General features: G+C 44.4%; 1 protein-coding gene across 2 annotated transcripts in view; it reads left to right on the top strand.

The window, feature by feature from the left end:
- Positions 1 to 2,768: 2,768 nt before the first annotated feature.
- The window catches only part of LOC133346047 (von Willebrand factor D and EGF domain-containing protein-like), a 64,273-nt gene continuing 55,722 nt past the window's right edge, over positions 2,769 to 11,319 (top strand). For both annotated transcript variants that reach the window (XM_061557337.1, XM_061557336.1), the window contains exon 1: positions 2,769 to 3,090. In XM_061557337.1, the coding sequence (XP_061413321.1) occupies positions 2,964 to 3,090 (127 nt within the window). In that variant the 5' untranslated portion in view covers positions 2,769 to 2,963. The remainder of the gene's footprint in view (positions 3,091 to 11,319) is intronic.

Below are 11,319 nucleotides of genomic sequence, written 5' to 3'. Positions count from 1 at the left end.
ATATCGCCCTCAATAAAGTAGCCATCAGTGCACATTGCGACAGAACGGGAACGGGCATTGCTGAATGGTCATGGGGGTTGATTGCCCTTAATTCACCACGCTGATCGCTGTGGCTTGGGGAGGGTGAGTGGAGACAGGACGAGTTCTAATATCAATGGCCACTGTTGTTAGCCATGGATCAGAATCAAACTCAGATCAGCAGATTCACAGCATCGTGTGGTATCCCACTACACCACCCTCCCGTCATATATATAATCATGTAAAAGTGCGTTTAATGATAAATACTGTACATTTATTTATTTAATCAATACACCAATTCCACAGATTGACAATAATCGTGGGCTATTTACAATCATGGTTTACAAATGTTTAGGTTTTTGTGTGTACAGTACTAGGCAACAGCCATCGTGAACACCACGGGGAACTTTTTTTAAAACGGAATTAGCATAGTTACAGTCAGTGGCCCATGGGTCCTGGTACCAATAATTAAATGTGGCCCCTTGTCCATCTTCCCTCCTCCTTATAGCCTGGTCTGGCAGCTGGACTCTGTCTGGACTGTGGGTCACCGTGCGGTTGCACTCCCCGCGCGTTCGTCAGTTGCTGCGCCACTGGGACAGAGTAAGGTCTATGCAGTGAAGGAGATCAGAATGAGATTTCCACTTCGTTGAACACGAGGCGCCACTCATCTCACAGTTACACAGCCCCTGAGCCAGTGAGTGTCAATTCCACATTCCTGTGGTGGTGGTGGTGGTGGTGGTCGAGGCAAATTTTTTCAGAGGATAATCACCGTTGACTTAAACATACTTCAACAATTACTATTTCACTTATTACCAGCTCGTAAATTAATTGCTAACTAGTTGTCGCCATTGACCGGCATTTACACGAGTTTAATGGCTGCAGCATAGCATACTTAAGGAGAAGAAAACATCTGTTAATCCCACACCGTACACGAATATTACGAATGCGATGTATACTGTACGTGCAACTTGATCAATATGGGCATATGCCACATAACTCGATTTGGGAAAAAGCGCGAATTGCAAGCAACATGACTTAACAGCAGAAGAGCATGTAATTAGTCAAGAGGGCATTTATGGGGGCCTGAAACACAGAAAGATATTGTTGGGGGGAGAGGAGAGGGGGGGGGATTGCGGATTTTAACGAACCTCTGCTGAAGGAAAAAAACACACGAGGGGAAAGGAAAGGGGGGGGGGTGGGTGAAACGCTCAGAGCTCAGCTGGGTTCGCCAAAGCCTCGTTTTCCGACTGATTTGAGGCTGGGTCGCTGTTCCTACCCTGAAGCACTTGTGGTACAGCCTCGTGAGTAACAGTGGTCGGGTGCGGGGTGTTCGTACTCTGCGGTGGTGAGGGTGGTGGTGGTGGTGGGGGTAACGGGTGGTGGTGGGGTAGTTCTAAGCAGTGGAGGAGGTGGTGGTGGTTGGGAGTGTTAGTACAGTGCCATGCAGCAATGGTGGTTGGGATTAATGGTGGTAGTGCTAAGCAGCAGTGGTGGTGGTGGAGGCAGTGGCGTCACTCGGGTTGATGTCACCCAGTGCGGTAACTCATGGTGTCACCCTTCATGGACCTCCGCCCGTACCAGACCATACAGAAATTACAGAATCCTTAGTAATGTTCTTTATACTAATGCTACTCGTACATCGTAATTCCCGTTTTCACTGAATTTAAAGGCAATAGTGATATAAACAACTAGCAAAATTAAAATTACACCTTTAAATTGCAACATTTCCTTTAATTACTACTTCTTTCTCAAAAAGGTTATTGATGTAGGTTCACAAATACTAATTACCATAATATTGTAGCTAAAACACCAGGAAATTTGACAAAATCAGCGACTATAAAAACACGAGCAGCAACGAAAACAACAGCGCGTGCTTGCAGCGCGTGCAAACGAAACCACGTGACTCGATTCGTCATTGTAGTTGGGTAACAATGACAGCTCTAACTGGAGCGCATTTGAAGGTTCAAAAAGTAAATCAGCATGGAGGTTTAGCCTTGTAGGTAGATTGATACAGTGCATGTAAGCTGGGCTTGCGGGAATTTTTTGTTGTTGTTATAACTAACCACGGGGATAAAAAAAATGCATATCAAAAAGAGAATAAATTACTGCTGAAACACTGCACAAAAATTGTATCGACAGTCATTTTGGTGTCACCCCCTCTGATGGTGTCACCCGGTGCGGTCCGCACCCCCCGTAGTGACGCCAATGGGTGTAGGAGGTGGGGCAGGAGGAGCGGCCGGCCAGCAGAGAGGGCTTCGTCTGCGCTCATTCTCTCTCTCACTCTCTCTGTACGTGCGGCGTTCCTTCCTTGCGCCGAAAAACTCCACCGCTTCGCATTCTTCTTGAGTTGTTTACTTGAAGCAACGCATTATCGCGTAAAGGCGGATTAAACGCACTCAACGAGATACGCAATCCATAATAGAGTTTTTTTTTTAAAGATACGCAATACTGCCACTTATTAAAAAATGTGTGGTTGTATTATTACAGCGCTATCGTTTTCATTGGCTGCGTTGATCGGTTTGTCTGTCATTTTGTGTTTTGTTTAATTGTTTAGGCAGCACTTTGCGGGATTGAGGCTGCGCTCTTGAATGTTTTGATATAAACAAGGGGGAGACACGCTTGCGTGGGTAGCTGGGCGGGGGCCGTGGTGGGGGTAGGGGAGGGGGGGAATGAGTGGGTAGGTGGGGAGTGGATGGGTGAGTGGGAGGGTGTGTGGTTGGTGGTGGTGGATGTGGTAGAGGAGGAGGATCAGGCTGGATCAGCTGGGAGTGAGAGCTACACTCTGCTGTCAAACAGGAGGAGGAGGAGGCTGCTGCCGCTGCTGCTGCTGCCATGCAGACGTGACACGGAGGCGAGCGTTGCTCGTCCTCTCTCTCTCACCTCTTGACCACCGCCTCTTGCTGCCGCTGCCCTCGAAGTCGGGTTGTATTCCGGACCCAGGCGCGATGCCCTGCGTGGGAATGAGACCACGGTCGCCCCGGGGGCTGACACAGGAGCCCCGGAGGCTGCCCACGCTCCTCCTCTTGCCGCTTGTCCTGGTGCTGTGGGTTGGCACGACCCAGTCGCAGACAGGTAAGTTCCATCTGATGGTTATCACCATGAGCAGGCTGTGGTGCGTGTGTCATCGTGCTGTTTTACTTGTCTGCGTGGATGAGCACATCTCTTTATTTTGCGAGTTATGTGGTCATTACACATTCTTATGGCGGGCGCGTGTCAGGCAGGTGACAATTGTTATTTAAAGTGTCGGATAACCTTTGTCGACTTCCAGAAAGTGGACATTACAGTATGGGTATAATATTGCAAAGTAGTGTGCATATACTGCAGTGTGGATAGCATTTGCAGGGCTTTGCGTGTACGTGATGGTGTGGCATTGCGTGATGGTGTGGCATTGCATGCGGCCGGTCACATCACGTCTAAGTTCGACACCCACAACGGGCAGATTTGATTTGTACAAGAGAGTGTTCGCTGCTCGTAAATGTGTGAATTGTGCGCCATTCCATTGCTATGATGTAACCCGACATATGGTGCAGAGAGTAGATTCAGCAGTGGACCTATACACGCTGATAAGTTTTGTCGCGGCGTGCTTGTGATATCACAGTGTACAAACTACAGGGCTCACCTGTATGTACGTGCGCTGAACTTCTTTCGCACCGTACGTAGCGAGCCCTGCTAATTGGAGGTGCGCCCTCGCCCCCATCTCCGCACATCCGTTAACGAGCACCTGCTCGCAATTCCATTGAGATGTAGATCGAGGAACGGCGCGTGGATGACAAGAGCACGCACGGATCGAAGACGCGAGAGGGGAGGTTGACTTGGGCCCCATACATCCGTAGAAGGGACGATGACCGACGGTTAAGAATAGGGACGGTAGTGATGGAGCGTGGTTCAAAGATCGCGGCGAGTTCAAGAGCGGCTTCCGTGGAGGTGGCGAGTGGGGTCAGCGGGCGTGAAGGTGCCGCCGAGTCGCGAGTTGTTGCACCGCGCGAGATGACAGCGGCTTTGGGAGGCATTCATCCAGCAGTGGATTGGCCATGGCTATTGATGGTGATAGTACGTGGCCTCTTCTTGGTTATTTCGGTAAAATCACGTAGAAGGGAAGTAATAAAATAATAAAAAATAAAACATAATAAAACAATTCTCACGACGCTGTCGCCTCGACAGACCTGGTTTTCACCTGAGGACGGCTGCTTGCGTTGTGGCCGAAACGTCGTGAAAATTGTTTTATGTTTTATTTTTATTATTTTATTACTTCCCTTCTACGTGACTTTACCGAAAGAACCAAGAATATGAATCCCTGCAGTCACGAAAGCTTTAAATCGAAATTTTGTACGTGGACTGTTTTAATACGCAGTCTACACGTGTTCCGTGTGTTGAACGTGGGATGTTTAAGCTGTGATGCAATGGTTTGTTGGCGCGCGCTACGCTACGAACCAGGCGGCCCGAGTTCGATTCCCGGCCACGGCTCACGTCAGTGGCGATTGATATCGAAACCGGTCCTACAGCCAGCCACGCGAAAGGAGATGGGGGGGCAAGGGTCTCCTTCACCAAACCACACTGACCAGCGTGGTGAAGTATGATCAAATAACCCCTACAACTGACACACACTCAGGGAAGGCATCTATCTATCCAGCAGTGGATTGATAAACGGCGTAACATGATAAACGTGTGTTTTATGAGCCATTTAATTTTAATTGATCACCAGCAACTCGCACGTCCTTTGCACGTGACCATTCGTGCGTCCGTCCCACCCTTCAGCCAGCAAAACTTATTTTAAATCATCTGTATACACGTACAGTACCGCATGATGAAGTATGAAATCATTTTCTTGGTTATTTCGGTAAAGTCACGTAGAAGGGAAATAATAAAATAATAGAAATAAACATAATAAAATACAATTTAAAGCTTTCGTGACTGCAGGGATTCATCTTCTTGGTTCTTTCGCTAAAGTCACGTGGAAGGAAAATAATAAAATAATAAAAATAAAACATAATAAAATACAATTCTCACGACGTTTCGGCCACAACGCAAGCAGCCGTCCTCAGGCGAAGAACAGGTCTGTCGGAAAGACAGCTGTCTTTCCGACAGACCTGTTCAAGTTGATTTAAATTGCTGTAAATTGGAAATGCCCATACACGGAATAGTATAGCAACTCTATTCACCCTGTTATGCAAACTCTCTTAATCCTTCCACCGACAGAGCAAATATGACGAGCGTTACAATAAGTCCAAGGCAAACAGGACACGGATGGACGCGTCTTATCCGCGCACTTGTGTGTAATTGACAACTTATGGCCGGTTCACGCCGTGCAAGAGTGAATTGCATGACAGCTAAATGAGAACATTTTCTTTGGGGTTCAGATTAAATGAACCGTTTGCCTTTGTGATTATCATATTGTAGCCCACTAGTTACTTTGTCACTTCAACATACGAGCACTTTGTGTGAATGTGGCCTTGTGCAAAACGCTGAAATGTTACTTCGTATTCGCCGGTTTTGCTCTTACTAGTTAGCACATTCCCTCTCTGCAATGTTCTGTGTAACATCCACTACTGCCGACTGTTTTGGGCTGTGGTCGTCCTCGTAAAAGAGCTACGAAGCACAATTGGCGTTACCAGCTGCAATTAAGGCTGGGAGTCTTGAGGCCAAGTATAGCTTCTCAGACGCGTTTGCGGGTTGTTACTGCGCGCTTACTCGGCACGGTGTCCCAACGATTCGCTACACGTGCTGTGGGCATCTCACATTTCTCCTGCGGTTTAAACGGACGAAAATACAACAGAATTGCTACGTTGCGACTCTGTTTCGTACCGTACGTAGACAACCGTGCTAATCATAGGTGGGGGGTGGGGGGGTTAAAGGACAACAATCTACACATACATAATACAGAAGTAGGGCTTTATATTCTTAATCATTGCAGTTACGAAAGTTTCAAATCTAGAATTAAGTAGGGCTTTACCGAAATAACCAAATAGTAATTCCTGCAGTCACGAAAGCTTCAAATTAAGTTTAAGTTTCATGTCTTTGTGCCTTTTCGTGTTCCAGTGTGAAGCGTGCTGCGTGGTTCTGTGTCCTTTTTAAGAGCGGCTCATCTCCATAAATGGGATGCAAGTTGGTTTTATTGTTCTTGCACAGGGCTTCTACTCACCGATACCGCCACCAAACTTTTCCCCATCCCTCGCCTCTCTTTCACCCCAACTTCGGGCACACCCCCCCCAACACCTCCCAACCTCCTCCCCCAACACCCTCCCCCCCAACCGCCCGCAGGCCTCATGATCATCCCCACGGGACCTGCACCCCTCTCGCCCCAATCGTTCACACCCGCACCACCAACACCAACAGCCCGGTCCACTTTCTGTTCACAATTCCTCGCTAGGATTGAGTTTCGGATTAAGATTGTCAGACTTTTGGATGCTTTAGGACCAGTTCTTTTTAGGGGAAAATGGTTATTTGCATTATTTCGTTTTTTATTTAAAAAAAAACTAACATTTTAATGATTTTTTTGTTATCATTTTAAATTTGAATCGCTGTACATAGTCATACAATTTAAGCAATTGACTTTTAATATTTTAAATTATATTTATCTTTATTAAAAAGCATTTCATGTTTATACATTTTGATTTGTTATCAATTAGTCTTTAATGTGAATAATCCTAAACCATACTTCTGCAGTTTTTTTTTATTTTTTCATTGTATTATGGTCATTACATGCAATCATGTTTATATCAATTCACTATTGATTTATTTTTGTACGTAAGTATAACAGCCAAGAATGCCTCACTGAGGACAAAGACCATTTCAGGTGGTGCCCTGCGTTGAGATGTTTGATCTGAAGCACTTGGAGAAAAGCCACCTTGTATAGAGGAGGATAACACCCAATGGCCCACACAGTCGGGTTCATGAACCCACCCTGCTTACTTGTACTATTATCTCATGGCCACCACTTTAGAGCTCAGCAGGTGTGGGAGTTTCACAATCTCTGAGCCACCAAATCTAGCCTCCACGAGCTCTGGATCAAAGACGTGTGCCCACAAGGCTGGCTGCTGGGTGGTTTTCAGGCAGTGGCATGCAGCTCTCATGGTCACACACAGACACTTTCACACGTACGAATGTCTTCCAGGTTTTAGAAAAAAGTGATGTCACAGTGACATTATGTCCCTAAAACTGATCATTGACGTCATATCATGTTATCATGACACTTTTCGAATCCGAAGCAAAAACATGTTCAGATCCGAATCTTATTTGATTGATTAACTCAAACATTCTAAAGACATCCTTGTTCCATACATAAATAGATTGATGAAGTCAGCTCAGACTTGATACGGAAGAGTCATATAATTTGAGAACCTCAACATGTAAACAGTTTTCACGACAGGGTGCTGTCCTTAGCATGTGCTTTGCATTGTTTTCGCTCAGACCAACTGAAAGGCAAGAGTTAATCTTTGAGTGCAGTGCTGTGGTGGTTTGTCACTGCTGGTGGTTTGACAGTGTTTGTCAGAAGTATATCAATACATCGAATCATCAGTTAATATAAATTATTGAGATCACTGATTCTTCAATTAATATACTATAAGTTGTACGTACAGTACTGTAACCTTCGAGCCAATATCAACCACGACATTCACAACAAAGGTATACAACACAAGCATAATTTTTCGATTTAAAGCTTTAGTGACTGCAGGGATTCATCTTCTTGGTTCTTTCCGGTAAAGTCACGTAGAAGGGAAATAATAAAATTATAAAAAATTATGAAAATAAAACATTATAAAATACAATTCTCACGACGTTTCGGCCACAATGCAAGCAGCCATCCTCATGTGAAGAACAGGTCTGTCGGAAAGACAGCGTCTGAATGAGCACCACCAAGCTTGGCAGCGTATATTTAAGCTGGGTTAGAGGAGGAAAGGCGCCTTGACAAAGGAATTTGCATATCAACATATTTTATTATTTTTTATTTTTATTCTTTTATTTTTTCCCTTATACGTGACTTTACCGAAAGAACCAAGAACACAAGCATAATGTGAATCGAATTCTGACCCTGAATTGTGGTGATTGAATGAATAAGGAGGAGAGCACATTGCACCTCTGCTGTCATTAGTTGTAGTATACAGTACAGCAAAAACATGTGATTTACATCTCGTATAATAGCACATGGTAATAAGATACAACAGTCTGGTGTGGTGTGGTATGAGCATCAGTGTGAAAAAGCTCAGCGCAAGGGACTCACAGTTTATACTTTTACAAATGTGGCCTTCAGATGGGATGTCCTACTTTGTTTTATAAGTGCCTTGGGATCGTTTACATTTAGACGAAAGGAGGGATTCCTAAACAATGCCCTTTGGTTTCTGAGAGACAACATGCTGGGAGGTTGTGCCCCACTTCAATGCAACTGATTTCCAGGGTGATAATCAAAGACTTGCTCAAGCTCACCATTCCCAGGTACAGGTTTGAGGCCCAGTGTAAGGAAGCAGTCAGCCAGCACTCTGAATCCAGAGGTTTCATCACGACCCAGGCTGTCCCGGTGAAAATATGTTGCTGAAAGCCCTCGTAATTTTCTGATGTACTGATAAAACTACTTTTTTCTCAAATGTTTATTTTATTTGTAATACAATTCCTGAACATTCATTTAGCGTTACCTATCATTAGTAATGCAGTAAATAACACCGGTGATTAAACACATATTTATTTAATCCATGTTTTCAATTTCTTCAGTGTACGTGTGTGTGTTTTTTACGTCCAGGATTTCCAGTCTGCGAAACTGGAGTGTTCCTTCATTGTGAGGGTTTTTTTTCTCGCTTATCCGAGGCTTCGTGCCTGACCAATGAAGAAGTGTGGCTCGGCATCATCGTGCTTCCTGGCTCAAGTAGAGGAGCTGGCATGGGGTGGAGACACATCTGGAAGCTTTTAGGCCCAGAATTACTGAATAATTTGACCTGGAGGGCGAACAATGGAGCTGCTCACCATTGCATGTGCATATTACGTAGGCAAAGGTTTAATTTCTGTCTTGTGCTTGGTGACTTTTTGAAACGTAAAAGATTGCTGAGCAAACCAATTAACGCAAAACAAAACTGCATAAGTTAGGCAGATTAGCTACTGACGGTTGACGGCTGCAAGTCAGAACTCTTAACTGGTACTGGACGAATCCCAGCGTGATTGGTTAGATGCAGCTGTTTCCATGGAATATATTCTTGAACGTTAGCTCCACGGGTTTTAGGGACAGCCAAGGAAAAATGTCAAAGCCACATTTTTGCCAATAAACATGGCGGGAGTGCAGCAGCAGCAATAAACGTAGCTCCAGTAAAACTGCTGGATATATGGCTCCACAAATTGGAACAAAGCACACGCAGACAGCTTCAATGTCATGCCATTACCAGTTACAGAAAGGTCTCTGACCTTAGCTGTGTTGCAGTTTACCAAGCATGTGCACATTAAAATATGCTGAAAGTTAAACACTCCAATTTGTGCAGATCCAGTTTATGTTCCCAAAAATAAGGGGCACGCACACTGCGAGAATTGATGCATCTGACAGTGAATTAAGTGTAACAAGGGTTTTTTCTGGTTTCCAATAAAGAGCAGGTTCATAATGTAAAGATAACTGTGCCGTGGCACAAATTGCGGAATCTCCTTGATAATGAATTGGTGTTGGCAGACCGTGATCTGGCGCCGGTTATCAAGAGTTTCTACACAAAGCGACGCCCTGATCCCCGTTGGGTCGACGCACGCCGGAATGTCATCAGGTGACCTCATCACCAGGGGCTGTGCAGATATGTCAGTGCATGAGCATCCTTTAACAACCGTTCATTTAGGGAACAATCAGACGCCCGTCTGCCTCAGGACGGATTATGTCAAACGCGCAATGCCCCTCTTGTACCGTGATTGTCAGAAAGTAAACACGCAAGTGTGTCATTGAAAATGCCTGGCGAGTTACCTCGTGATATTGGCCGTGGCCTTTCTCGTGCGTTGATGCAGTGAGGAACACTGGCAAGTTGATTTTCTTGGTTCTTTCGGTAAAGTCACGTAGAAGGGAAATAATAAAATAATAATACAAAAAAACATAATAAAATTATTCTCACGACGTTTCGTTTTGAGAATTATTTATTATGTTTTATTTATATAATTATTTTGTTATTATTTTATTATTATTTTATTATTTCCCTTCTACTTGACTTTACCGAAAGAACCAAGAAGATGAATCCCTGCAGTCACGAAAGCTTTAAATCGAAACTGTCAAGTTGATCACAGACGCTTCACTTTACTTGTTGTGTATTGAAAAGCAGAGGTATGATAATGCATAGAAGTGCATGTGTACGAATAAATGTGTTTTTGTAATTCATGTATTCGCATATAACATGTTCCCATGACACATACACACAATAGTGGCCACTGCATTCACCACAATGTTAAAGAGAGAATCAATTCATCTAGGATTGAAGCGTTCGTGAGTGCAGGAATTACTATACTCATTGGTTCTTTCGGTAAAGTCAAGTATGTAGAAATACAAATAAAATAACATTAAAATAGATCACGACGTTTCGAACACAACACAAGCGCTCATCCTCAGGTGAAAATGGTGTAAATCACACAGCGAGGGAACACACACAGAGAGGGACATCACACACGGCTGGGTTGCATCGCATTATATTTCTAAGGTTTGCTGAGTTCGCGTACGAGGGCTTGTGTTGCGTTCTAAACGTCGTGATCTATTTTAATTTAATTTTTATTTCTACATACGTGACTTTACCGAAAGAACCAATGAGTAGAGTAGAGAATCAATTCTTGAACTGCATCGTGATGCTGAATGGCGATGATACTTTGAGTTACCAGTTGAGGCCGAATCATTGCACATCTATGAAAACGTTTCAAGAGTGCGTTTGCGGCAGCACTTTAAATAAGATGAATGTCACCCACTCTATCCAACATTTCCCCTAAAATATCAGTGGCACGTTAAATTTAGTGCCACTGCTCATTCCTATTAACCCCGCTCATCACTTCTCTACTTAAGCCCGAAGCTACCTTTGACCTGAGCTGTACCCCCGATGGCACAGTGGCCACATAGGAGATCAGATTGCTGACTGCGGCTTTTGTTCAAAGAAGCTGCTCATCCTATCGCGCCATTCTTCCTCGCTGTGGGATGTTAGGTAACAGAGGCTGTGTGCGAGCGTTTGTGTTTAAATTGTGTGTGTGTGTTGGTATATTAAAAGTAATCTAGTTGTTATCAGTTCAAATGCAGCGTAAATGTATTCAGTTTACATAACGTGCCAAATCCTTCGTTTTGGCAAGGCTTGCCCTGTTTTTTTTTAAGTTATCTGG

This window comes from Lethenteron reissneri, chromosome 23 (genome assembly GCF_015708825.2).
Source record: "Lethenteron reissneri isolate LAM-NWPU_2019-01 chromosome 23, ASM1570882v1, whole genome shotgun sequence".
Taxonomy (NCBI): Eukaryota; Metazoa; Chordata; class Hyperoartia; order Petromyzontiformes; family Petromyzontidae; genus Lethenteron; species Lethenteron reissneri.
This window is presented reverse-complemented; position numbering and strand designations above follow the sequence as displayed.